The sequence below is a fragment of the Emericellopsis atlantica genome (assembly GCF_019669845.1).
Source record: "Emericellopsis atlantica unplaced genomic scaffold F5Z01scaffold_34, whole genome shotgun sequence".
Taxonomy (NCBI): domain Eukaryota; kingdom Fungi; phylum Ascomycota; class Sordariomycetes; order Hypocreales; family Bionectriaceae; genus Emericellopsis; species Emericellopsis atlantica.
This window is the reverse complement of record NW_025764736.1, coordinates 211,858-238,711: the sequence shown is the minus strand read 5'-3', so window position 1 is coordinate 238,711 and position 26,854 is coordinate 211,858. Positions and strand designations below refer to the sequence as shown.

The 26,854-nt window shown below is 50.6% G+C and overlaps 8 protein-coding genes across 8 annotated transcripts in view; 3 read left to right on the top strand and 5 right to left on the bottom strand.

Annotated features, from left to right (window-relative positions):
• Nucleotides 1-97: 97 nt before the first annotated feature.
• F5Z01DRAFT_753511 (uncharacterized protein) lies at nt 98-1,884 on the bottom strand (the record flags this gene model as incomplete). Its single annotated transcript, XM_046267096.1, has 3 exons — nt 1,623-1,884; nt 1,337-1,597; nt 98-1,308 (listed from the first exon to the last, which is right to left on the bottom strand). Exons 1-3 carry the CDS (start codon nt 1,807-1,809, stop codon nt 98-100), a joined length of 1,659 nt encoding a protein of 552 aa, XP_046114609.1. The 5' UTR covers nt 1,810-1,884.
• Nucleotides 1,885-2,811: 927 nt separating this feature from the next.
• Nucleotides 2,812-3,018, bottom strand: F5Z01DRAFT_596310 (uncharacterized protein; the record flags this gene model as incomplete). Its single annotated transcript, XM_046260736.1, has 1 exon — nt 2,812-3,018. A coding segment is annotated over one exon (207 nt), but the record flags the coding sequence as incomplete, so codon positions are not given.
• A 216-nt stretch (nt 3,019-3,234) lies between these two features.
• On the top strand, nt 3,235-6,164 carry F5Z01DRAFT_640089 (uncharacterized protein; the record flags this gene model as incomplete). Its single annotated transcript, XM_046262502.1, has 4 exons — nt 3,235-3,390; nt 3,439-3,643; nt 3,700-4,386; nt 4,450-6,164. 4 exons carry the CDS (start codon nt 3,235-3,237, stop codon nt 6,162-6,164), a joined length of 2,763 nt encoding a protein of 920 aa, XP_046114607.1.
• A 383-nt stretch (nt 6,165-6,547) lies between these two features.
• F5Z01DRAFT_683771 (nucleoside phosphorylase domain-containing protein) lies at nt 6,548-7,670 on the bottom strand (the record flags this gene model as incomplete). The annotated part of the gene is made up of 5 exons (XM_046265879.1): nt 6,548-6,636; nt 6,692-6,953; nt 7,029-7,292; nt 7,317-7,556; nt 7,614-7,670. 5 exons carry the CDS (start codon nt 7,668-7,670, stop codon nt 6,548-6,550), a joined length of 912 nt encoding a protein of 303 aa, XP_046114606.1.
• Nucleotides 7,671-8,739: 1,069 nt separating this feature from the next.
• F5Z01DRAFT_713633 (glycoside hydrolase family 12 protein) lies at nt 8,740-9,889 on the top strand. Its single transcript, XM_046266499.1, has 3 exons — nt 8,740-9,343; nt 9,393-9,610; nt 9,661-9,889. The coding sequence occupies exons 1-3, from the start codon at nt 8,913-8,915 to the stop codon at nt 9,738-9,740; spliced, it is 729 nt and encodes a 242-aa protein (XP_046114605.1). The 5' UTR covers nt 8,740-8,912; the 3' UTR covers nt 9,741-9,889.
• Nucleotides 9,890-15,201: 5,312 nt separating this feature from the next.
• On the top strand, nt 15,202-15,603 carry F5Z01DRAFT_665730 (uncharacterized protein). The gene has a single exon (XM_046264174.1). The coding sequence runs from the start codon at nt 15,206-15,208 to the stop codon at nt 15,425-15,427; it is 222 nt and encodes a 73-aa protein (XP_046114604.1). The 5' UTR covers nt 15,202-15,205; the 3' UTR covers nt 15,428-15,603.
• A 3,829-nt stretch (nt 15,604-19,432) lies between these two features.
• On the bottom strand, nt 19,433-20,497 carry F5Z01DRAFT_665727 (uncharacterized protein). Its single transcript, XM_046264173.1, has 3 exons — nt 20,277-20,497; nt 20,118-20,226; nt 19,433-20,073 (listed from the first exon to the last, which is right to left on the bottom strand). The coding sequence occupies exons 1-3, from the start codon at nt 20,433-20,435 to the stop codon at nt 19,931-19,933; spliced, it is 411 nt and encodes a 136-aa protein (XP_046114603.1). The 5' UTR covers nt 20,436-20,497; the 3' UTR covers nt 19,433-19,930.
• Nucleotides 20,498-26,353: 5,856 nt separating this feature from the next.
• Nucleotides 26,354-26,854, bottom strand: part of F5Z01DRAFT_753507 (uncharacterized protein) — a gene marked incomplete at its 3' end in the record, with an annotated part of 3,376 nt that continues 2,875 nt past the window's right edge. The window contains exon 4 of the mRNA XM_046267095.1: nt 26,354-26,809. Coding sequence (XP_046114602.1) covers nt 26,354-26,809 — 456 coding nt within the window. The remainder of the gene's footprint in view (nt 26,810-26,854) is intronic.

Here is a 26,854-nt window from a genome sequence, read left to right as displayed (position 1 = left end):
ACAGTACGCGGTGGCCTAGACTATAACGGAAGCTATAAGCTATTTACTAAGAGGATACACAAAGTAAATCTCAGCAAATCCGTAATCAAATTTGGAGCTAGCTAACCCAATCGTTTAAAGTAGAAACAGAAGCCTTCGTATGTGAGTGATTCAAGCCCAGGTTACGTTGTCTTAGGCGAACGCATTCGCGCATTAATTCAGTAGCTTCCAGTACCATTCCCATACGCTGCCAAGTGTGGGCCAGGTTGTTCATGCTTGTCAGCGTGTCAGGATGGTCCGCCCTAAGCTTCGTCTTGAAAGTCTTCATCACCTGCACCTCAAGCCTCTCTGCCTCCTCCCACCGGCCCTGGTTCCTGTATGTCGAGGCCAGGTTGGCCATGCTCGTCAGCGTAGAGGAATGGCTAAATCCCAGGATGTCCTTTCTTGTTTGAGCCGCTTCTTCTCCGAAGAACTCTGCTCGTGAATATTCGCCAATCATAAGCATATACCACGACATATTTGTCAATAGTTCGGCCCGACAATCGAGATCGCTCAGCTGTTTGGGTATCTTTGCCAGCACAGGCTCAACATGTGGAAGAAGACTTTGGCAAAGCCCCCACGTCTCGAACGTACCGCATGGAAAATAATCTGCTGCCAGCTGCAAGAACAGCCGGCTCCATCGCGCAGGGTCTCCATACTCTACTATCCACGAGCGGCTGCAGAACTGAACTAGTGAGTGCACATCGCATAACCCCCCAGTTTTGACCGTAACAAGGGAGTAGCCCCAGAGAACGTCCAGGTCATTCTCGAATTCCAATCCCTCACTACTATTGTCGCTAACGCTAACGCGCGCATTATCTTGATCGCCGTGGCTATCAGCGGATGTATCGTCATACCCGTGCAACATGCTCTCGGGTATGTTCTGTGGTTGAAATTGACTCATCAGAGCGAGGAGGTTAGCAGCGCGCGGGTGATCCTGCCGGATTCTGTCGAATGTTATCTGCCATGTAAGAAGTACGGAGTTAGACGCGCCTCCATATCGCCCAAGATCACCCTTGTCGCTGCGTAGCAATCCTTTCCTCCGCTTCTGGCTCCCGTTGAATTCTTTCAGGTACGACCGGAGTGTTACTCGGGGCTTCCGGCAGTGGATGTACGCCGCAGCCTGGCTGATAGCTAACGGTATGTGATCTAGAGCCCGGATCAAGTCTTTTGCGTCGCTCTCGTCGTCGTCGCTTCCTAGTCTCCTCTGCAAGAGCTGGAGCGCCTGGTCGTGCTCCATGGCTGGTACCTGCTGAATCCACTTGCCGTTTCCGATGAGCTTCTGCGTTTCTACTGAGTGTCGTAACCAGCACCTTACCGTGATCGTATTTTAGTAGGTACGATGCCAGGCCCTCATCGTTTGGCGCATTACCGGAGTAAATGCCAGCGTTGTCAGCGTTGTCGATGACCATTAAAAAGGGGTTGCCGTCGACCTTTTGTAACCAATCGCGCACCAGCGCAAGGACGTTCACCTCTGTATCAGTCCGCCGCGGCAGTAGAAACGTCTCAGCGATAGTACGGTAAGATGCTTCGAGCGTGTCCTTGCTAGCCCCATGCACCCAGAATCTGCTGTATCCGACTGTCCTCGGCGACCTCTTGCGCACAGAGGATCTGGTCGTCGAGGTTCGGCGAGCGCCGGGCCGGCAGCGGTAGCCATAGCTCTAGGGGACCGTCTCTGCGCGGCTGGTAGCTAGGGGGAGGCGAGCTCGTGGTTGGAGGCGTTGCTAGCTGGAAGTACGACTGGGTGGTTGGGTAGGGCTGTGGCGGTGGCGAAGACACTGGGAGAGACATGGTGCGTAGTAAGACGATATAGAATAGTATGTGTATGAATCCGTAGAACTAGTTTATTTACTAGAGGGGAAAGACAGACTTTTTTCGTATCGCTCCTTCTCTCGCGCTTATGCTAATGCGATGAGGTCGGTATCTATCCTGGCGTGGTCACGGATACACGGATCCTCCAGAGATTTAGTAAGATACAGGGGTATTTAGGGGTAGCAGGGGAGGCGTGTCTTGTAAAAGGAGGGGAAGCGTATGTGATTGGGTAGGAGAGGCAGGGGTTGCCTTTTCGCACGCAAAAGGGCGAGGGAAGACTAAGTCCGTAGACTGCGGTCGCATCCGCTCTCATCTACGAATATCATCTGTTCCGGTCTGTAACGGGATCGTCGCTGAATGTAATCGTCTCGTAGATCTTGGGTTTGCTCTTTGGCGATGTTCCGTGTGACCTTCTTGGTCCAACCACGTCGTTCCAATTCTCGACCGATGGTGAAGCGTCACACAGTGACGGAGGCATCATTGCTATGGAGAAAGTCTGCCATGCCTTGCTGGCTCATGCAAGGGTCCCGATCTAGTTCGTGTTTCAAGGGCAGCCACATATTCTCGGTCACTTCTCGTGGACGACCCGGCCTAGGGGCACTGACGATTTGGCCATGTTTAAGTATCTTGGCTCGGTCAGTACGGATGGTTCGGGTGGAGCAAGGGACGATCATTCGCGATATGTCTTGTCGGTGGCAGCTTCGACGCCCTGTAACTTCTTAACAATGACATTCTCGTGTTCTGTTCGCTGGATCTTCGATAACTTGGGTGCCATCTGTGGAGGATGAAGGGGTTTGAATGGAATTAAGTTCTGCCGTTCCGGCGCGAGGATAAACCCCCGCTGCAGCCTGGCCTCGTCCATGGGAGGTCGACGATCTGTAGGCTTCCGGTTGGAAACGAACCACACATTCCAACGACGAAAACAGTGCAAAGCCTTAACGGAGGATTCATACGTACATTCAAGTGGACCGACCTACACTCTTGAGGACGAAGATACTGCCAGCTCACTCGATCAGTGGCATGCGTATTCGCGTCGTAGCCCCAGCAGAGGATGCGGGCGTGCGGAAGGTCCTCAGGGAGGAGGTCTCGGAGCCAGTGGACGCCATTTTCCGCCGTCCACGTCTTCTCCCGGTGGCCGTTCAGGCCATGCAGTGCGACGATGCTGCTGCTGTGAGACAACGGCGGAGCGGAGACGTCTATGGCACGTACTCGACGATCGGATCGTGCCCTTCGGCGACAACCACTAGGCCTTGCGGATGCTCCACAGTCTGACTTAGCGTACGGGGCTCCCGAGATAGTGCCCGCTTCGATCGATCGACAAAGCGCGAGAATATGGGGACTCCTCATCAGGGCGGCAATGGCGTGAAGCTGGGGCGAATTCTCGCTAATGTGGCGTCCCTTGTCATGGCGGCTGACGACCGGCTTCTGAAGCACCTTGAGCGGGACTCGGAGTGGTTGCAGCAGCAGCTGGGACAATACGCACCGATCAGCAACGACTTTATGACGAAGTTTGGGTACGAGGAGTATGAAACTCCTACCGTGTTGGGACATAGTATCATGGTTCGTTATTTCTACCGCCACCATTCACACTGGCATTAATCATATTAGGTGGTTCCAAAGGCATCGGCGGTCGTTCCAGGAAACGCAGACGCCGAGCCGATCGTCATCCACGCAAACCACACCTCTATGGTCCGATATCACTCAAGGCAAGACGTTGGATACATGACGGTGTCGGAACACTTGCAGATCATGACCAAGGTTGCTACAGGCAATGTCCAACAAAGATGGCAGGCGGAAGCAAGAGTAGATGACGGTAGGGTCGCCTAACCATGGGTACAGTCAGTTGTAATTGACTGTGTATGTTACTAGCGCGAGGCAACATCAACCGTTTCACTCTTTCTCTGAGCCTGTCAGGAGCGACTGAAACAAGCCACCTGGTTGCGAGAGACGAAGAGCTTGCCTGGATGCACCAAACGCTAGGTAGGTCACCGGGGCGCCAGACTGTTGTCTTGCATGGACTGGGTGGCATGGGAAAGACGCAGCTCGCCATTGCATACGTGAAACGACACAGAAACAACTACACCGCATCGATCTGGCTGAATGCAAGAGATGAAACCTCATTAAACCAGAGCTTCCGGAATGCAGCTATAAGAATCTCCCGGGAGCATCCTGGTCTGGGCTACATGCAGAGCACTGTATCCGACAAAGATGGCGATGCATCGCTGGCTGTTAAGAGGTGGTTGGACGAACCAAGGAATGGCCGATGGCTCTTGATCTACGACAATTATGACCACCCCAAGATGGGAGGCGATATTGAGGAAGCGCCAGTTGGAGACGGTAGCAGCCTCGGTCGAACTGACGAGGCGAATCAACCAGCACCAGAGGGCTACGATATTCGCCAGCATCTCCCGGTCACAGATCATGGAGCGGTCGTCGTGACGACGCGATCGTCAACAGTCCAGATCGGGGAGCTTCTACGATTGCGGAAATTACGCAGGATAGAAGACGGTCTTCGCATTCTGGAGACAACTTCGGGCCGGAAAGGAGCACAAGATGGTACGCGGCTCCCTCCAATCCCGATGAATACGGACGATCCAAATGAGTTCTGATATGTGACAGATACTTTCGCGGTTGCCCTCGCCCGTAAACTGGACGGCCTACCGCTCGCCCTGTCGACGGCTGGTGCGTATCTCACACAGGTCTCGACATCATGGCAACAGTACTTGCAAGATTACGAGAGCGCATGGGGTCAGTTGCAGAAGCTGAGCCCGCAACTCCTCACGTACGAGAATCGTGCCATGTACTCGACGTGGAACATCTCCTATGCTAGTATTCGGCGACACAGCGAATCCGCGGCGATGTTGCTGCGTCTGTGGGCATTTTTCGGCAACGAGGACCTGTGGTACGAGTTACTCCGACGCGGAGTTACAGAGGACGGGCCAAAGTGGCTCCAAGTTCTTACAGCGACCCGGCTTGCTTTTGATCAGGGTATGCGGGTGCTCTGCAACCACGGACTGGTGGAGGCACATTGGGCGATATCTCAAAACGGAGCGGAGTCAAATGGATATAGCGTGCACGCCTGCGTGCACTCATGGATGGTTCACGCGTTGAACGGTCCGGACGAGCGAGGCCTTTCGATGCTGGCCATGGAGTGTACGAGTCTACACGTGCCAGGGCCGAAAATTGCGGAGTACTGGCTGCTTCAACGTCGACTTTTGCTCCATGCTGATCGATGCCGACAGTTCATGGGTGGGGGTGATAACGATGTGAGTACCATCTGGATGCCAGCAACCCTTGGCATCCTCTACGCGGACCAAGGGCGGTTTAAGGAGGCCGGGGCTATGTACGAGCGGGCGCTTCAAGGCTACGAGAAGGCGTGGGGACCGGAACACACATCGACGCTCGACACAGTCAACAATCTCGCAAACATTTACAAGAACCAAGGGCGGGTTAAGGAGGCCGAGGCGATGTACGAGCGGGCGCTGCAAGGCAAAAAGAAGGCGTGGGGACCGGAACACACGTCGACGCTCGACACAGTCAACAATCTCGCAAGCCTCTACGCGAACCAAAGGCGGCTTAAAGAGGCCGAGGTTATGTACGAGCGGGCGCTGCAAGGCAAAGAAAAGGCGTGGGGATCGGAACACACGTCGACGCTCGACACAGTCAACAATCTCGGCCTCCTCTACGCGAACCAAGGGCGGTTTAAGGAGGCCGAGGCTATGTACGAGCGGGCGCTGCAAGGCTACGAGAAGGCGTGGGGACCGGAACACACGTCGACGCTCGACACAGTCAACAATCTCGCAAACCTCTACGCGGACCAAGGGCGGCTTAAAGAGGCCGAGGCGATGTACGAGCGGGCGCTGCAAGGCAACGAGAAGGCGTGGGGACCGGAACACACGTCGACGCTCTCCACAGTCAACAATCTCGCAAGCCTCTACGCGGACCAAGGGCGGTTTAAGGAGGCCGAGGCTATGTACGAGCGGGCGCTGCAAGGCAACGAGAAGGCGTGGGGACCGGAACACACGTCGACGCTCTCCACAGTCAACAATCTCGCAAACCTCTACGCGAACCAAGGGCGGCTTAAGGAGGCCGAGGCTATGTACGAGCGGGCGCTACAAGGCTACGAGAAAGCCCTAGGCGAAGACGGCATCGTGACTTTTGTCCCTTTCTTGAATGCTGTCACTAACCTGGGGCTTCTTAAAGCCAGCATGGGGCGAACGGCACGAGCGAAGGAGTTGTACACGGTAGCTCTTACGGGTGTTCGAGACGTCTTTGGTGACGGCAGTGACCGGCACAAAGAGCTTGAGCGTCTTCTGGTCGGTCTTTCCGACTGAATTCCCTGGTTCATAGAGTTCATGGTTTCTTTATTCGCCTTGCTGGTCGTGGAAAATACGTCGCGAACATAGCACACAAATTGGATCGCGAGCTGGGATTTGCTACTATAGTTAGCAAAAGTCCGTCGTAAAGTACGCAGGTAACCCACCCGAAGCCGCCCATCCCAATAAGGGCCATGCGTCTCGCTAATTCAGCGTAACTTTCTTTCATCCATGCCCAGATTTCGGGCCGCTCGACAAACTCCGGGTCGCTCGCAAAGAGCATAACGTAGTTACACCCGCGATAAGCAGATGCGTCCTCGGTGATCTTCGGCTTCTGACCCTGGACACCTCGATGGATGCTGACTAGGAGCTCGCTTGGTTATCATAAGCGATGTCTCGGTTCAATAAGGTAGCTTCATTACATACGTGTGGGTCTTAACCTCGTGTTGCGTTTCGTTCCCCGTGAGGCGTAGGTGGTCCAAACCTGCTTCTACTATGCCGTTTCAGAAGGCTGCAAGGGAAGAATACGAAAGAAATGTACTTACCAGACGTAAGGATATCTGCGATCCGTCGCTCAGCTTCCACTTTATTCGGCGGCATCTTCCGCAGCAGGTCTTTTTCATACGCTGCCGCCACCATCGCCGCATACCCTTGCCATTCCTTGTTCTTGTGTGAGTTAGCGTAATCGCAGATCCCACGGATGACAAGACAAGGAAAGTGGTTCATCAGACCAGCCGCCTCCATCTCGAAACAGAGGACGCCTTTCTTAGCAGCTACCGTGTCGCGAACCTGCGCATCCATCATTAGCTAGTTCGCGCTAGCGATAAGTCCGTAGTGGATGGCGGGGTTGTCCTCCTCCTCGGCCCGTTCCGTTCGGCACACTAGATGCTCGGGGCTGCTTCCACAATCCTCGCCACACACATCCTTATGCCCAACGTCCGAACGAAACAGCTTATCATTGTCCGAAGGCGGGCAAGAGTACTTTTTCCGAAGACGAGACTTCCGCGTTAGGATCTGGTTGATTTGCTCGTCGAGGCTGTGGCCGTCCGCCTCGTACTCAGTCTCTGGGGCGCCCACGGCCGCCCGAAGGACGGTCGGTGGCTGGTCGAGGAAATGCGTGTGCTGAAAAGCCTGGTCTTGTATCGTCTTGCCGTAATCATACTAGAGAACGCCGCCTTTGTCGCCGTTTCTGCTACTAACCACAATATCTCCTAGCCGTATATCGTGATGCTTACCCGGTGCGCCGCCGCCAATGCCAACCATTAACCCAATGCGAATATTAGGGAAGCTATAGAGCATGCCCCTCGCTACAGTTGCCGCTGTCGTGGTGCCGTACTCAACTTTCGGAAGCGAGGCCATGACGATGTTATAGCGGCTAATTTTCCCGAGAGTATACACATTATTGTCGTGCTGAGCAATGAAATGGGGTTCTTCGTGGCGTTTGTCGAGGAAGTGCTATGCTGCCACGGCCTCAGTGGTGATAGCGGAGATCCAGCCAACTGTGTAGTCCTCTGGGTTCGACATAGCGAGTAGAGTTGTCCGTTCAAGCGTGGATGTTAGGTGCGGGGCTCTCGCGGTACTTATTCACTCTGATTGACGGATTAGAGGTTGGTTAGGCCGAAAAGGGTGCGGACTACCGTTGTAGTTCAGCGCTATTAAGCGCACGGATCGGTTTCGTTTCGACTCAAGGCCTTTCGTAGCTCGATTTAGAAGTCCTGAGTGACTCAGAAGTCTCATTTACGAAGGGCAGCCAGCTGACTGTCGCGCCCTCGCAGGCGATGAATGGATGAGCCGCAGCGGGGTTGAACTCGGTGCGGCTGAACTTTCTTCCGCTCTTTGCAGTCTACTGGATAACCAGCTTGTTCGTACTTTCGCTAAATACAATCGTCCGCGTATAAGCGCACGCAAGAGTAGAAAGCAGATGGTCTGCCGCAGCCGGTCTTTTCGGTTGAGGCCTTCTCTATGAGTACGATGTCAAGTTTGGTTCAATGAAACGCCCGGGTGCTTCTCGACGAACGCGAAGGTTGATCGAAGATGATACACGAACTATCTCATGCATTGTGGTTCTTGGCTAGTTTGTTTCTGCCACAATCTCTGATCTTAGGATCAAATTCATACACCCAGAATATGCTAAGTGACGATGTCATTTTTTGGATGTATTGCTAATATGCTCGGTGGGCCGCGATTCTGCTAGAAGAGCCATAGAGGGCATGGGGTAGGCGGAAAGTTTAGTGCCTATGTCAGAACTGGGATTTAATGAAGAGAGTGAGAAGGTGCACGAAGTCGAGAGGACGCTGCTAGGTCGCTGCGAGTACGGGGTTCTTGGTGACTGTATTAATCTCTTGATCTTTCTAGAACCATTCCCCGGCTTCGAAGGCTTTTCCCTCGGTGCGCCACTGTGCACGTGACCCGATCGAGGCTTCCTGAAGCTCTGGGGGATCCCTACGATAAAGAATCCTGTAAATGTTCCAGCTCTTTCCGAAATCAGCAGGCCACATTCTACACATGTAGAAAATGGACTTAAAAAGAACACATTTAGACACAGCAAAGCACTATAACAGGCAGGAGATGCTTATAGTATTCTACTGTTACGTTAGCCGAGATACAGGGGCCCAAAGTTTTTGCTCTAACGGAGAAATGCTTCACGGGTAGTTTACGTCAAAAACAAGTATAACCAACATCATACCCAATTAGCAAACTCTCATACCCGCTCTAACGCGGGTATATATTCTTTCTTTAGCTCTAACAAAGCTTTTCCGCTTCCACATGCTAATCATGTCTTTTGTGGCCACTGTCAAACTCTTCGCACTTCTAGCGATAGCTCATCTTGGAGCACACAGTCGGGAGCTCTGCGACCGGTTTTCCTACCACCTAGACTATGGCTATGGCATCAACAATAATGTCTGGGGAAGCGGTTCAGGTGATCAATGTACCTACATTGACTCGATTGCCTATACAGGCATTGCCTGGCACGTCGACTGGACATGGCAGGGGGACCAAAACACTGTCAAGAGCTACCCTTATTCCGGGCGGGACTTTGCAGAGAAGATCTCTGTCTCTGCTATCCGTAGAATGCCTATATCTGTGGATTGGGATTATCATGGAAACGATATAAGGGCTAATGTTGCGTTTGATCTCTTCACGGCGTCTGATGCAGAACACAGCCACACCGGCGGTCACTACGAGGTCATGGTCTGGTAAGCAAGAATATGCCCCTATACAAACACGTACGTATTGAACATTCAGGCTCGCTACTCTTGGGGACGTGGAACCTATTGGTCAACTTGCCGGTGATTTCACTGTCGGAGGGTTGGGCTGGCAGCTCTACGACGGCTTTAATGGCGACATGCATGTGTACACATTCGTTGCACCGCAGCCCATTTATACATGGCAGGCAGACTTGAAGCTATTCTTCGACCACCTCAGTCGTCACGGCTTCCCCTCTGCTACTCAAAGCCTTCTTAGTGAGTTATGCTCAATTTCATTCCGGCGGAGTCGAGACTAAACCACAAAGCCTTGCAGGTTGGCACGGAACCTTTTAGCGGTGGCCCTGCTACCTTTAGTGTGAGGCATTTCTGGAGCGAGATTGAATGATCGGAGCTGCATTGATTCAACCCACTGGTGTCATGGTATATTTAGGTTAGAGGAACTCACGGACGGGGAGTTCGTAGGTCGTCAAAGGTGGACCATTAGATATGTTGAATTTATACGAGGCAGATAATGAGTTAAAAGAATCATTCAAGCATATCTCCAACCTTTTCCCCCGAATAAGGTTTCTGCCATACCTTTGAAGTGTATTAGTCAAGTGGTAACTAGTTAAGATATCTCCTAAAAGTAAGTACCTCGATTGTCCTCGTTTCGCCATCCTCCAACGCAGTGTCAATGTAGCCATGAGCCGAATAAGTTTCAGTCGTGAAGATCCTAATTGACCGCGTCCGAGGTGTACTACACTTTTGGCCATGCATATTTTAGGTCCGGGTCAACCAGGTTCGTAGCATTCGGACCACCACGTGGCGCCGCATGTTTGCGCTGGTAGGTGTATGCGGTATTTGATGCCTCGGGGATCGGATCAGGCATCCTTTCTGCCAACAACGCAGATTAAACACGAAGTTTGCCTTTTCGGCCTAACTATCAAAATAAGGTCGCTGTCTGCATGTATCTAAGCCTGGCTGGGACGGAAAGTATCGAAGAGTGACCGTTTCACTTTCCCGTTTCCTAGATTAGTATGCGTCATGTGCGTATAATGAACAACATACTCCTTGTCCATGAGTTCCACGGCTCAAGCAGCGAATATTGGAAAGGTCAGAAAGGGTCTATTGAATATGTAACCAATTTCCTCCCAGCCGAAGGCCGAGAGGTCTCAGCAAAGATCACGTCCTACAGTCTTGAGCATGCACAGCTTCCTGTCGACTAGTACAACAGGAAGGTTCAAAGTATCTCCATACAGTGTGTATTCAGCTATTTTCAAATAATCAACACCAGCTAAACATCAAGCCACTTCGGGCTAATGGCTTTGCCGCTCACCGTATGAGTTATACATCCTTGGATCTAAACCAGCTGATTGCTGCTAACGTGTATTTGGCAATACCCTCGTTGGTCACGACTTCAGCGGGCCGAGCTCGAGGCAGCCAAAAGAGGCGAGGCAACAACGCGATCACGGACGAGGAAATGGCTATGTATATCGGAAAATGCAACGTGCGCACTGTCCGTGCCGCACGAGCGAACATCCTCCGGCACGGCACCAGCAATGCGCGCTATTTCTGAATGCCCTGGTACTTTAACAGAGAACATGTGGCTAGCCTTGCGCTACCAGCTGGTTCGCAATCGATGTCTCGTTATAACTGTCCAGTTCAAGGTTGATGCGCTAGCGTTTATAATCGTTCGTCTCATGCTGTCGAGAAAGGTTATAACACTACAGCTGCCGTCATGTTGGAGAGGGAAGACTTGGAATTGTGGGCTACCACGCCATCAGGCCATAATGCGTTGTTCATGGGCGGAGATTTGGGCAACTTTGGCGTTGTGTGACTTATACGCGATAAGTGCGCTGCTGAAGTATGTACTTCTAAGGACCGCATTGACAGGTACGTAGAAGAGAAGAGACTCCAGCCTCAACGTTTGACCAGAGATAACACAATAACCTATATTAGCTAGCCTCGTTATAGCTACAAACCCTATCATTATGCCGTTTCCTAGACTACCTATAGATTTTATGAGGCAGACACGGGATATATAGAGTAAGCTTGGTGCACTTGATGATGGATATCTACGCATTCAGGAACATAAGCTGGCGCCGAAATCACAGATCACTTCTCTTGTGTCTTTGATACCGGACGGCTTGATCGCGCCAGACGCTTGGTCCAAAGTCGCTGATAACGCAGGGCTGACGGAGCTGAACAACACCGAGCACGCATGCAGCCTGAGACTGCTGGCGGGCCAAGCACTTATCGCGGCGCCTTTTGCATCACGGAGCACCTCCATCCTGAAAGAAGACTGATCCTATTGCCACGGACGCGTATGACGCGTGGCGGATTCTTCCCCGATTCTTGTGCACGTGTCTCTTCAAGGGAGAGGACAAAGTCTCGGAAAACGATAGCACTGCTCCTCTCCTTCCTCGATCTTCATTCGCCGCTGCGACACCATCTCTCGCTATTATCCTTACATTTACTTCTTGTGATCCCCGACCTTGGTTGACCCCGAGATCTGTTGCGGCTGCGGCTCTTGTGGGCAACGCACCTTCATCAGGGTATAAGCGGTCGCAACATGCCCGACTCCAGGAAGGCAACAAAGCGAGGGACTTTTGCGTGCAGCGGGGAAGCAGAGAAGGGCGGCTGGCTAATTCTGGGATGGGTAGAGAGTGAAAGGGTAGGGAACACGAGGCGTGTGGTGAGGCTTCCTGCTGTAGTCACTGGCCAACGATTGAAGATATGGGCGCTTTAACAATCGTCGGAAGGCCCGTACATCATGAAATTGTAGACTACAGAGTTCCAATGATCAACTAAATGCTCCTGAACTCAACAGCAGACTGGTGTCTCATTCCTGTGCATCCACGGGTCCCTTACCCGCGACTTCCTTTCCTCAGAAGCCCAATGACTCACGTTCTTGACGGCCTTGGAGGCCGACTTTCTGTGTTTCAGAAGGGAAGTGTTTCAGAAGGAAAGATATGATGTCAGCAGAACTGAATTCGAGCTTCGGGATCTGGGCCGCAAACTCACAAGCAAGCTGTGCAGTGGCCTTGTTGTTCTCGCGCCGGCTCACCTCATCCGGCTCCTCCGCATCCCCTTGCTCGAAAACATTGCAGAACAGCTGCCTCATCATTTCATACTATACCATCCTCTATAGCGACCACTCCTATACTACTGTATACACATCTAAATGACTATATGTATGTATCGAATAGTAGACCGCGCTCGGCTTGTGGGGACTCGCCGCCAAGCTCTCCGTCCATAAAACTCTTGCATCCAAAACGAGCTTCGCCACGCCCTTTCCACCCGAACGCCACCCCGGCCGGTGTTCTCTCGAGTAGCGCTATCAGCCGTTATTGAACTCTTGGCCCGTTTTGGCCCGTCCTCGCCATGCGGCGGCTTTAAAACGTCATAAACTGACCCTCGGAGCCTGACGGGTAGCGTAGTAGACGTGCAAGAAGGCTAAATATAAGTGGTCCCCAAATACATCTCCAGCAAATTATAAGGGGCTGTTTTGACCGTAGAATCAATCTTGATACGGGTTTCCCGACCACTTCTCCCAAGACGCCCTGCTCTCATGACAAGGATGAATATGTTTGACGACGAGGCCGAGTGCACGGTGGGTTCAAGTATGTTTCTGCCTGGGAAAAACAGCCTTGCGGAGCTGACGGCGGCAGGTAGCAGCTGGAGCTCTGATGGGAGCGACAGCATAGGGAGTCTCGCAGACTTCATAGTTCCCGATGATGAGGTCCTTAGTGAAGGATCCCAGCCGCCGCCGCCGGACCTCGACTTGTACGGCAGCTCCATAAGCCAGCCGGCAGCCAGGCGTCGGCTGTACTGTCGCACTAAAAGGCCCGAGTCTGCGCCGTCAGCCGTATTCCCAGGCTCCCTAGAGGCGGAGATGAAATCTATAGGGCAAAGGCTTGAGAATCTGCGGATGGAGCTTGAGCTCTGTCGCAATCGACGGGTGTTCCATTGCTCCAGTTGTGGGGCAGAAGTCAGCGTCGGCAGCGATACTCTCGTAAGGGACAAGGAACCAGAGAAGGTGTGTTTGACGTTATCGGAAGTCAAAGTAACTACCCTGGACTCCGCAGAGGAGTCGGATAGACCGTTCTAAGGGTGAGGTTCGCTCGTCGCTAGGTCAAACTTGGAGCTATCTAGCTACTTGCGTATTATATCTGAGACCGTTCCCCGTTCCCGCCACGAATACAGTGTACCTTCAAAATGAGGGGTTAGTTGAACCTAAACATGGATATGTCACAAAATAGGCCTCACTGCCTATTACTAAGCCCCCGACTAGCCTATCACTCTCTTAGGCTCGCAAGAGGATTTGCGTTTATACTATAAGTCGAGAAAGCACTGTCCGAGCCGCCTAATCCAGAAGCAATGGCCGCCATTCTTAGCGGTCTTGATAGTGAGGGGCAATAGGCGGACGCAGGTACTATATACCTCTGAGCGTCGTGGGGGGGTGGACCCTAGTGCCTATTCTATAAACCCCGCCCGAGGCGCTTGCTTGACTTAATCCCTTATTTTAAAACTAACAGGGTAGTAGAAGGAGTCGATTTCTGCGATAAGAGGTCCACTTCTAGCTATCTACGCTATAGATAGCCGAGCATTCAATATAACGCCGTCTCCGGGCTAATTCAAGCGACAGGCCTTTATCCTACTATTGCCTTTTACTATCTCCTTCTATACCGGCTCTACCGGCCTCGTTATCCCCCTAATTTCACTATCAAAGCTAACGAAACCTATAATAGCACCCCCGTACCGCTCCCTTCGTGCGATTGGTTACGATAGTCGTCATACCGACTTTATCGAGCGCTTTACTGTGACGTTCGGGTCAGACTATCTACAGGGTAGGTAGATCTGAGGTCGGTTTATGAACTGAGTACACTAGGATGTCGTTGACTTGAGCGGTCGGGTCACAGTCTATGTGCGAGATGGTAGATCTTGCGTAGACAATTGTATTGATAGCTGAGGAGCTGGTAGAGACTGACTATGGTGAAGCTAGGCTTCCTATATACTGAGAGGATCATTACGTGAAGCGAATGATACCCGCGGATCATGAGGCTCATGAGATGAGTGCGATGATCCGGATCATGGTGTTTCGTAGATGATCCAAAGTGATTGGTGTAAAACAGTGGGTCATTGGTCGTGCGAACGACGTTCGTACGAATGTCGCTTGTTTAGGCGGCCGTCGTGCCGCTTCATACTTTACTGTATAAAGAATGTGAATGGGTTCGTACGACGAAATTGTGGGTCCCACGTGACATACGTCAGTGGTCGCATATTGGGTCGTAACATTTACTTAGCGATAGCCGTAGCAGCGGGTTCAGAAGAAGCCTGACGCCCTTAACGCCAACCAACGGGCTACCCTCCGCAAGTAGCTAAAGGAAGTCCATTTTCTTGAGCTAGACTATGCCGATGTGACGGCTACGCCTAAGCCGTTGCGCCATGTGCAAAAGATCAGGCATTAACGAGCGATTAATACAGGCGTAATAGCTGCTTATAGGGGGTTACGGGGGACCGAACCGTAACAGCCAATACACTAAGATCAATATCGCGGGTATCTTACGCAAATAGAAGAAATACACGGTAAATAGTTTATTAAATAATTTATTTATTAATTATTCGTTAGATATTATAAATCCGCCGAGCTAGGATACTAGAAGGACGTGATTAAGTGAGCCGATAGGGCGATAGCTATAGATTTTTTAGACTACCTTTACGAGATATAAAAGATCAGGTCGGAGGGTACGTTAAAGAAATATTAGCGGTAATATAAATAGCTATATAATAATTCCACGGGTAAATATATAGATAGGAATAATAGTAAGGAAGTCCTTAAGGTAAGCCCATCTCCAATTTTAGCTGACTATGTTCAGCTTCAGATTCTTCCTGCGTACTCCCTTGGCTACTGTACTCACAAGCCATGCAAAGGTAGTGAAGCAAGTGAACGTACTTTCTAAGTCGAGAATGCTCGGGCGAGACCGAAGCGGTACAATCGTTCGAATGCAAGTGAGGGCTGCTTGCGCAATGATAGAGTGGACCACACGATGTCAGCCGTGCCCCATGCTCGACCTGGGCAGGCTACCCTGAGTAGAGGCTTTTGTGTACCGACTTTGCCATCGCCGCTCAATCACGGTCATGTTCCACGGAATATCTTTAGCGCTCAAAGAGGCACCCTTGCCCGTAGCCGCCTGGGGATGTGCCAGAGATGTGCCGATTTTTACGAAACCTGCCGAGAAGCAGATTTTATTCTCTTCCTGATCTCGAGACATAGGATTGATAAGCAAATACATAGGCTGCAAATTCAAAGAATGGCCTTTTATTTCAGGAGCGACTAGCTACTACAGGATTGTCGTGCCCGAATACCGTAGCTTGGATATGTCTTATTGTTGGATAGGCTCTGTTGGATGCGATCATCATGCAACGGTTCGTTGTGGACATGGCAAACCTGGATTGCTTGACTTTAGTTTTACAGACCCTCACTATGGGGTCTATGCCAGGTAACCGCTAGTGCTAAACGTCGTATGTGACCCGGGATTGCAGGTCTTGTGCCTCGATAGGCTGGACATTCGATCAAGTGACGAGGGCAGCCATCAGCCTTACCCGGCAACACACTTTTCTGGTTTCCATGTATATGCTTTTCAGCACATCAGCTCTGCCATATGCTCGTTCAACCCATGTGCCTGTGACTGCAGCTCTGTCAATAGTACAGGACACCTTGCGCCCAGTTTAGACCTGTCAGTGTTGGCTGGCCGGCTTGGAACCGTCGAGGCAAAAGACCATCCCGGTACTACTAGGACCTATTGTCGTCAGAAACCTGCGAATACAGTGAGATCCAAAACGAGTGTCCGCTTTCCTGTGACACAATGAAAAATAAGAACGGCTATTTCTGGACGCAGTGGAGACATACAGTGCGAACAGGGGTCGGACGCACTAATGCAAGGTAGCCGTCACATTTGCAAACACTTCCGCGCCTACTATATACGGCCCGCCATACCTGCTTCACTTCACCCCTCCGAGAAGCACGTGATTCTAGTACATACTTTACCCAATCACGGCTGAGCCTTCCACTCCGTCGGGACTGTGGTGCCTCATTGGCGAAAAGCTTCAGAATCGATAAATACTCCACCGGTGGCCTAGAACAAATCGGACGCCATGAGCTAGTTACGAAGATGACAAAACAAAATCAATCTCAGTAAAGCCATTATGAAATTGAGAGCCGGGCTAACCCAGGCGTCTAAAGTAGAAATAGAAGCCTGCGTATGAGGGTGGTTCAAGCCCAGCTTAACTCATCTAAGGCGAACACATTCACGTAGCCCGGACGCAAAATCGCCCACTGTGATGCAATATTCACGGCGAAAGATAGTCCCCATCGTTATAATCCGAGCGTATAAGACGGAATTAAAAAACTCTCCATGTCTTTGTCGAGTTCCGTGACCTTGCTATACTCCCGAAGCAGTGATTTGTCTCGGCGAACTGCCCATAAGGGAACTTCCTCGTATTAACCATACAAACTTTGACATCAGGGTGGTAAAACGGCGATATCTCTAGATCGCGCATTAGAACACAAAGAGCAAAGAGCTACTCTATGACACGAGATTGTTGGTGTCTTCTCCTCCGATACATTCGTTAGTTGGATACCGGTGTAGCATTCGTGTTACTTCTACCCTTAGCCCTGAGAGATGATCGTCTTTGCTGCGCAGCGACGCGCGGAAATACTCTCTATAAACGCTACGATATTATTATCGCTTCTGTCCGAGCTTCCACGATCGAACGCCCTATATGAGTACGGTAGAATATCTACAAACTAGTATTAAGGTCTATAACTTATAGCTGGATATAATACTATGGGTCCATACGGATAATTAGTAAGCGTCCTATCCCAGAACCCAATCCATTCTTCTCGTTATTTGCTCTTATTCTCGGATTCACACTCGCGTCGTAAACAAGCTACCGCAGGACAGCCGCCAACGAAAGCAAGACGATTTCGATAACCGTAGTATTGCTCGCTCTCGAGATCGGGGGTCATAGGGCTGTGGGAGACTGACTTTGCCTGAAGGGATAAAGTACTTGTCGGAGTGCAGAGTACCCGAGGTATAGAGGGACTGTTGATAGCATATCTCCAAGCCCTACCGCACAACGTTCGTGTTCTCGTCGATCACGCCATTGAGAATATCGCGAGCAATGCTCTTCAAATGTTGTCGAAGTGCGATAATATCTTTCGTATTAGTATTCCCTGGCTAGTAGGCGATATGACAGAAGCTATAAGAGAGCGTTCGTAGTCCTCGCTAAACGTCTTTGTGATGCTTATAAGGGCGTTGGCTCTTCTTCTTAGAGAGCTTAGCGGCGCGATATCTTGGCTGCTTAGAGTAGGACTGGCTTTGGCCAAGGATAGAATTGTGTATATGTAGTGGCATTTTTGGCAGGTTGTATAAGGGCTTGCAATGCGTCCACGAGAATTATCTGATACAAGCTCGCGCGATCAGAATCTACGCAAGGTAACTCGGTCGTCTCATGAGCGACCCTTAGCTCTTTGATTGCGTCGACAAGGCTGGGAAGCTCCTCTGCCATGGCTTTGACGGACGCTGTTCGAACGGTTGGTATAAGTTGAATCCTAACGTAAAGAGTCGTCATTCTCCGTCGGTTGGGCCATCTACTCCTAAACACACTACTGAGTGACTTGCGGGGTATTGCAGCCTGCATAAGTGACCTAGGAATGGCCCCCCTTTCTTCCAATTATCACAAGACGATGCGTCACGCAGCCGTAGGCGACAGTGGAAAATGTTGCCTTAAGCCCTGCTTCACCGTACCCAATCTCTCTGCTTTAGCTCTTTATCTATCATTGCAATTGTAGGCAAATATCGCACCTCGATGTATCACCGAGTCTCAATCAATGCTCGAGGAGGAGAGTGAGACAGGGAGAGACGCGATTAAGACGACATGATCGTCTCCCTCTTTATGTGGCTGGCCGATCCGAGAGCATTCATTGATCAAATGCGGTTATCCGTCCAATCATTGTCAATCCGTGTCTAAGGCTGCGTACCGTTATGGAGTCGCTATCCGTCGAGCAAGGGTGTTAGGGGTGTCACACATTGTGGGGCACTGCGGCAGAGAACCGCCCGGTCTATCACGAGGCAGGGCTAGGGGTTCGACATTCCGGCCTCTGCTCCACGGAGACGTCAATGTTGAGCTAGGACTTGCCGGTTGCTGATGCTGGCGTCGGGTGGACCACTATTCCCTCCATGGCGCTAGCGATGCGGTACCACGCCTAAATACTTCGTGCACCTGACCCACCCACCAGCCGCGTAGAGAAGCCGGATCCGCGATGCGCAACCTTACCATAAAGGAGCAAGATCGTCCGCCGTGTCTTGTCCTGTTCCCCCACGGCGTGCACGGAGTTCGGGACGAGACCCGACTGCCGTCCAAGAAGAGCTCATGCTTCCAAAAATCATGCAAGAGCCTTGTTTCGTGACAAGTCAAGATGAGTTTAGGCTGGACAGCTCACGGTTGCGCTGCGTTGACATCGGCATGCAGAGGCCGCCAAGCACCAAGTACGGTGAGCTGGCGCTCCGACTGATCTCCACGCGCCCAGGTAGAATGAGGCTCGCTCCCGAACAGGCTCGGTGTCGCAACCTAGCCACTTCTCTGGCACATCACGCGAGTCCTTGCTCTGTTGCCTCGAGACCGGCCCTCCTCGCCAACGCTCATCGCATCTCGGCCAGCGCTCCGAGGCTCGACATCCTCATGCTGAGCTGAATCGTCCAACCATATCTTTCTATTGAACCTCGTGCAGCTCCTTCAGTGTGCATCTGGTCCAGCCTAGACGTTCCAGAAATGTAAGCGATCTCACACCAATTGCCAGCCGGTCTGACATCTTATTGACGCTTCCGAGCTCACCAAGCCACCTTCGACCATGGAGTCTGCGAGCCACCTAACAAAGATATTCAATCCCTCTCTAGACGGCGGGGCTCTTGCACGGGGTTGAAACTCAATGCATGTTTCTTGCCAGACTTTCCAGTCAACTCGCGATGGCAGCCCTTCAAGACGTACGCTTTCACCGTTCTGGGGCAAATCTAACGACAGGGTTTGCGAAATGCTCTCCCTCAACCATGATGCTAAAACAAGTCACCCGAGAAGCTTATGAGTGCTTTTTTGGGACCGGACTGCGTGGGCATCCATACAGAGAGCGGTCAATTGCAGCAAAGAGGGATCAAAACTAGTGGTGGCCAATGTGTTAAAGCCGAGCGATTGGCCACCTTTGGTCTGTCCAGACTGCTGATACTGGTAGATGCGGCTGCTAAAAAAAACCACCATACTCCAGAGACCGAGGGGATGAACGGGTCATGCACTTCCGCATGTTCGGCTTGAAGAATCGCCTAACTCGCCTACATTGATACACCCACGGAGTCAACGGAAATCTTACCATTCTACGTAAACTACGGTCACAAAGCCAAGTCTGGAACGAGATCCCAAGAGACGGAACTCCGGCAAAAAAAAGCGATGTTTGGAGTGGATCGACTGCGCTCGTTCATAAAACGACTCAAGTTGAAGAGTGCTACCATGAAGTCGTGGCCGCCGCTGGGCACGCCCACCTTAGTCTAGAACGATGGTCTCTGTACCCAGTTTTCGGGTTTGCAAAAAGATTGGCTCGCTCCCCATCTTGACCCTGCAAAGTGGACAGATCAGTCCTCCTTCAATCATAGAATTGAACCAGCATGGGAGGCAAAATGCATGTCCTGACCAGTCAGCTTTCTGTGCTACCGTCACCCCGGCAACGCACCGCAACAGGTGGACATCAGTTCGACGTCCTCGTAACATATTGAGCAAACGGACCATTGGTATTGCTTCGCAAGATTGGGACGGCCCTCCGCGCAGTACGCACACAATAGCTGACTCGTCAGTAAGAGTCATGACTTCCAGACACGGGGACCTCGCGTACTTCCCCGTTCTTTGCACGTTTGCAGCCGAATGTTAGAGGCCGCGGGCAGGTCATGCAGTTCTTTAGGTCTGTTGTAAGATCAATGATCGTGATGTAGCAGCTGCGGTGCCGACGAGTGTCGTGGTATGCGGGCACAGTGGACGACATGCCGGATGACATCGATTTGCATCACAAAGAATGGACCATCCACTATTTGATATAGGGATCTCCTGGCACGGTTGATAACGGACATATTTTGGTGCCACGAATGCCACTGCACGGGTGGGGGGCGGAGTCACGCCGTCATTACCCTAGGTTCGCGCACACGAAACCGTTTCACGCAGCCTATAGTCTCTGTGTCTGCCACGTCATTGGAAAAACAAGCCTTGGTAATCTCATCTCCTGTCACACCATGTATGCCAAAATAACAGGTACTGCCACTACCGATGGTAAAGACACCAGGTCGTCCCGGGCCACTTTCATAGCCGGAACGCGTTGGTGAAATATGTAGCTATCTGGTCAGGCGCGGTGAACCAATTCCAAAGCCGCTATATCCACCGCAGCGCTTCGTGCCATGGTTGAACTTGGTGCTAAGACAACTATGACCATTTGTGTTTATGCAGAGGTTCAAATCCAGATCTGTCCTCAGATCATTGTATTGCCTCCTACGAATAGCCATTCGAACTAAAAATGCGCTCTTGACTTGTAAGCGAGTAATCGCACACAAAAATGAAATTATGTTCTGCTGAGGGAACCTCAATGCTGTCAGCTCTTACGGTACGTCGCCACTGCACTGCTTTGCAAAACGAAGGCATGTTTTCGCTGTGCTCCGCCAACAGCGGGCCGACTCACTCACGTCAGCATGCCGCGGCTGCAATACACCACGGCGCCTTCATGGGGCGCTCCCACGTCGTCTGGAGTCTCTCCGAAGACAACCGCATACAAGCTACTGCCTCTCAGCAGAGCAATCGCGGCTGGTCTGTTCTTCATTTGGCCATCCACGGCCGAGATCTAGGCACCGTACCTTTCCTGGTTGGCAAATAGGCTGTTGCAGATCCTTAGACCCTATTCGACGAAAGCGGACTCACTGCAGAAGAATGGCTGAGTCGTTGGCCGACAAACTTTCGCAGAAAGCCAATGGAAACCTAGCGTCCCGCAAGCCGCGCTGCTACCAGGCCGTCGCAAGCTTTCGACATGCTGCCACCATGCGCAACGTCCTAATTGTCAAATTATTGTTTTAATTAGGTAGTAGAATTAATGGCATGAAATCTAGGAGGAGGACTGTGCTCTAGTACGCCACGAAGTAGCAGATGCTCTGCATAACTTCTCTGCTTCTTGACCTAGGCGTAGATCACAACATTCTCCCTGTGGCTCATCCGAGCAAGGTCCCGACCCTTTCATAGAACGCCAGATTCGTCAGGCACTTTTCAGTCGTCTGAACAGCCCGGTTCGTATCGGACAGGTCGCTTTCACCAGTACCGAACCGACCTGTATCCCATGGGCCGGGCCGACCGTCCTCATTTGCTCCGGCTTCGTTAACGCGACCTACTCCACATCATGCAGCTTCAAGTAATCTGACACACTCGCCAGCGCCTCCAAAGCAGACAAATGAAAAAGAAGTGCAGAGCAGGGTCAGGCCGGACGGTTTAGTGGAAGATAGCGACCTCGGTCCCTAAAGTGAGAGTGAGAAGCGACAGAATGGCCTTGCATCGGCCTTGAGCTTTGACAACTAGTGACACACGTCTCACAATACTGTAGCAGCGGCTTCAGTTCATTACATATGGGACTCGTGGATAGAGAGGCTTCGGAGAAGGAAGAGAGACGAAAACATTCTGGCGCTCATGTCTGTGAACGAAGGGTTCAAGGTACATTCAGACGCGTTCCTCGCAAATGAGCGTTCTTCGACTGGAGCTTATTTTCCCCCCCAAAGACAACATTAAAGCACAACCACGAGCACAGATCCAAGTTCTTCTCGTGACTTAGCTCTGCCACTTCTCAGGTTTAGCACCTCACAAAAGTCTTGCAAGCCAGCTTCTGCGGCGACCTATTTCCTCCGAGATGGTCTTACCGATCAGCCACTGGCGTTCTCCTGGCAAAAGATCAAGCATACTGTCGAGGATACGTTGAGAAGGCGGCACTATGCCTTCTCATGGGCCAGCTGGGCGAACTAGAAATTGCTGGTCGGGAAGAGACGTAATCTGGCAGAGTCGCGACTTGGGCTGAGTCCGAGTTGCTCGCGAAGAGGGATGGCCTCTTCACGTAGCTTTCTGCGGTGAGCGCAAACGGTCCGCGGCTAAACATCCTATCGCTCTCTGCACGACCTCTAAACATATCAAAGTCGAAGCCAGTCCTAAAGGCCTAAAACAGAGGTAACTCCTATACCTGCCTCTTTCCCCCTCTTTATATCCCGAATGATTGTCCCGGGTGTTTCCACGACGAGCGTCACACTCGGGAAGCGGACCTTGAAGACTGTCGACTTACCGAATGAAATGACTATTTTGACGATCACTACCTAGAGGAAGAGGGACGTGCTAAATGACAGGACCAGCTTGTTTTCCGTCACTATAAGAAGGGATGTGAAGCTCCTGACAGTAGATTGTTTTGGAACTATATTAAGAAGGTATATGTAATTACGCTATGCACGCCTGCGCGGGCCTATCGGAGAGATAGGAAGGCTAAATTTGGGCGGTATTGACATTGTAGCTGTTAGATTCCTTTCTCGGGGACCGGGCTACAAGCTCGGTCAGACGAACATTGTACGTAGCTACACAGTTGGACCAAGCCCAGTGATTCTCTTATTAAACCAAGTCTATAGTACAGCGCAGTCCATGCACTGAATTTTGCTCTCTGGTTTGAAGCATTCCTCCCACTGGCGTTGTGGGATTGCCTGCCGTCGCTTGCAAGGTATGAGGATCTCGGAGGGGACGCCCACAGACCCTCCAGCACGCCCAAACACTTAGGAGAGACTCCGGGCATGGTCCATCCTTCCTCTCGACCAGAACCCTCTCAATCATATGTAGTTGGTCACCGCACTGGTGGCATAGCTGCTTATGGTATAACGTTTCGTCCGTGGCATCTGTGTCAAGCCAGGGGTATCGTGGGCAGGACGGGAGTAGAATGTATTGGCCTTCCAATTCTGGGATATTACATGCAATTCAATCGCTGGAGCGTATGTCCGCATGTCTCGCTACAAAACCAAAGCGAGGGGATTCTTATACTCTTCGAGTAGTGCATCTTCCAGTATGCTGTAGCTGACAATGGTCTCCAGCCATGTGGACAGGCCGGCAATCATTAGGAGAGCTATATATTCTTCGCAGTCATCATCGAGCTGCGTCGACATAGACGGTTTCAATGATGCGAGATCCCGGCCATGTCTCCTCCCGTACCATCAGGCGTATCTTGGGAAATCAGGGGGAAGTACCAAGCTTAGTGGCAGTATTCATATCAACCTTTTAGGTGATACCTGGTCCTAGGCGATAAAGATTATCTACGTTCGCTCTAAGGCATAGTTTGGTGAAATATTAATGTTATGAACGGACGCTGGGCCGAAGATGTGGTCCTCCTTTGGCTAAAGCTGACAGCATTACAAGGCAGCCGAGTGGAGCAGCTGTCGTCAAGACCTCTTTGATCACAGGGAGCAGCTAAAGCAGAATGTAAACAACTCAAGAGACAAGTCGTGGTGCTTGACATTCGTGGCTTCAGATCAGCGCACATTCTGTTTCGAGAAGGTTGCCAGAAAGAAGGAGAGGCGGCTTGCACTTTTAGGGCTGCGCGGCATGCATGTATAACTCAAACAAACGAGCAAGTAAGATTTGCGTGAGAATAGTCGAAGATATCTAGATACCTAATTAGCTAGACCACAGCGGCGTATACTACCAGAATGTGAAAGATCGAGTGGGAAGGTTAATTTCTCGCGTGTTAGATTAGGAGATATACTATATAAAACCAAGTTCTGAATAGACGATAGCTTGCTCTTATGTGACGTTCTGGTCAGACTAGCTACGGGGTAGGTAGATCTGAAGTCGGTTTATGAACTGAGTACACTAGGATGTCGTTGACTTGAGCGGTCGGGTCACAGTCTATGTGCGAGATAGTAGATCTTGCGTAGACAATTGTATTGATAGCTAAGGAGCTGGGTAGAGACTGACTATGATGAAGCGTAGCTCCCTATATACTAGAATGTCTGGTGAGGGCTCACGGGAACGTCGTGGGCCTGTGAGCCATGTGTTGTTGTTGGAGCGTAGGCTCACGGTGAGGTCGTGAGCCAAATACGTGTGCAATATGGTGATTAGAGGAAAAGGTGGGTCATGCGTCGTCGCGTGCAACCTGCAGCATGGCCGCATCTCAGGTCGCACGGGTCGTAACGTTTTACTAGAGTATAGGGAAAAGCTTTTCTTATTATCTACGATATACCGAATATATTAAGTCTATAAATTAAGGGTATAAAACCAGATAGGCTAGGCGCGGCGCTATAAATATTAGTACTTAGAAGAGGCGATAGTTTAAGCCCTAAAATAAAAGATATATTATGATAAATAACTTTAATACCCTAAAAATTATAATCTATAAGCTAAGGAAAAAACAATATTATCATGAATTATTAGATTAGAGATAACGATAAATAAAACTATATATATAAAGACTCACTAACTATAGATTAATAGATCTTGTATTGTACAGGTTTAACTTGGTAAAAGATTATATGTATTACTAAGATAAGGTCGCTTAATATTTATATTACTATACCTAATATATCTAGCTATAGGCGGAAATATTCTACTTAATAAGGGCGGCTTATTAACTATAGTATATCGCTGCTATTAATAAGCGCGCGATAATCGCTAATATAAAGATAGAGAAAGTAACAATATCGGCGCTAGGAACCCTTAAGTATGTACTAATAATATATTACTCGATATATTATAATCTGGGTAAGAAAAAAAATATCTTAGATAAGGTATAAATAGATATTAATTGACTTATTATAGATAAATATCTAGTGATAGAGTAAAGTATAAACCGAGCCTAAGATAGATTAATAGCTAAAAACAATATACTGGTTAGATTTATATCAGACTTACTTTAATATCTAATTAAACGAGAGAAGAACTAGGCGCCCGGCCTTGCCGGCCTTGGATACGGCGTCGCTGATGGGGTCTATTCTTCGTACTCTGTGCACCTCTGGTGGCTAAGAAGATAGAATTCGATAATAGAGGCTGGGTGCCATTTGCTGTTTATGTCTGACGATACTGTTACAGTATTAGAAACCTGGACTTTGAGAGTACGTAGAAACGCAGGATAAAGAATGAGGTTTCTATGTTGGCTTTTGGTTTTATGCTACTGCTCGCTTTATTCCATTGTTCTCGCTAAGCGCCAGTCTTGCTGCCTCGATAATCACTATCTGTACCTCTTGGCTCGTTATAGGCCCGACAGCTCGCCTATGTGTGGCGGAACAATCAAGAACAGGCCACATTGAGATTGTTCTAGCTGAGTTGGTCGGCATTGCGTTGTGCAATTGGTCCTCGCTGGGAATCTGCATATACCCGGGTAATTGCCTGCGGGCACGTTGACGGGCACTCGTCCGTGCTCGTGCCGTTCTCTAGACCTCCCTATCGGGAATGGTCGAGCACATGCGGTGCGCCTGACAGTGGCTGCGAGAAAGTGTTCTATGCTGTATCCTAGGGTGTCTGCGTCTCAAAGGGACGTTGAAAAACGGAGATCTGAGTGGTCGTGTTAATAGAGGAAAATTGACAACGACGCAGTCGGCTTCTGAGCCGCAGCGACATATAGCAAGCTTCAGTCGCTCTGTGTCTTTTAATCTTGGTGAACATCAAGTTAGAGTTTTCAAGTCCTAGACTGCGTTATGAGGCACATTCTAACGGAATCTTCCACCCCAATTGTAGACCCTGAATGCGTTCCTAATGTGATGCGAAGGCGCAGCGCACCGTATTGCGCCACTCTTGAAAGATTCGTGGCCAGGTTGATGATATTACGTGCACCGACGGGAGGAGCTTAAGCCAGGGTTACTCGAGGCAATGAATGCCGTACAGACAGCTCTGTGCGCCCTCAGAAGGACTCTAAGGACTCTGATCCGTTGTCTATAGTATTTCATCATAATGGCCTTTGGCTATCCGTTTTGCGGGTAATGCTAACTGCGTTTCGCCTAGTCTTTTCTTCGTGGCGTATATTATCTGCCGCCCTTCTCCCGGAAACTTAAGATTCTTGAAGTCAGTGTGATCGATTATTCTTTTGTCTTCGTCAGTGAGGTTGAAGTTAGCGTTCTGCCATTGCTGACACATTCGCATAAACTTGTCCTCATCGCACATCTCCACGTGTCCTTCCTGTCTGTCGCCCGAGCGCACATGCAAATCTATTAGCCTGATTTGTAGACCTTTCTCAAAAAGGATCTTGGCTGCATATTCCAATTCTTTCAAAATCTTGTCACTCCTTTTCTCAAGTTTGGTCTTAGCCTCCTTGAGCTCTGTATGTTCAGCCTCAAGCATGGCTCCGCCATCCCGCAATGCCGAGTTCTCGGCTTCAAGTTTGGTCTTAGCCTGCTTGAGCTCTGTATTTTCGGCCTCAAGCATGGCTCCGCCATC

What these genes read in the sequence shown, in the direction of transcription:
- F5Z01DRAFT_665727 (XM_046264173.1), bottom strand. Translation starts at nt 20,435, where the DNA reads ATGTCATCCGGCATGTCGTCCACTGTGCCCGCATACCACGACACTCGT. An exon ending in AACGTGCAAAGAACGGGGAA is followed by an intron (nt 20,227 to 20,276) that starts GTACGCGAGGTC and finishes CTGACGAGTCAG; the next exon opens with CTATTGTGTGCGTACTGCGC. An exon ending in ACTGATGTCCACCTGTTGCG is followed by an intron (nt 20,074 to 20,117) that starts GTGCGTTGCCGG and finishes CTGACTGGTCAG; the next exon opens with GACATGCATTTTGCCTCCCA.
- F5Z01DRAFT_665730 (XM_046264174.1), top strand. Translation starts at nt 15,206, where the DNA reads ATGTTCAGCTTCAGATTCTTCCTGCGTACTCCCTTGGCTACTGTACTC.
- F5Z01DRAFT_713633 (XM_046266499.1), top strand. Translation starts at nt 8,913, where the DNA reads ATGCTAATCATGTCTTTTGTGGCCACTGTCAAACTCTTCGCACTTCTA. An exon ending in CACTACGAGGTCATGGTCTG is followed by an intron (nt 9,344 to 9,392) that starts GTAAGCAAGAAT and finishes TTGAACATTCAG; the next exon opens with GCTCGCTACTCTTGGGGACG. An exon ending in TGCTACTCAAAGCCTTCTTA is followed by an intron (nt 9,611 to 9,660) that starts GTGAGTTATGCT and finishes TAAACCACAAAG; the next exon opens with CCTTGCAGGTTGGCACGGAA.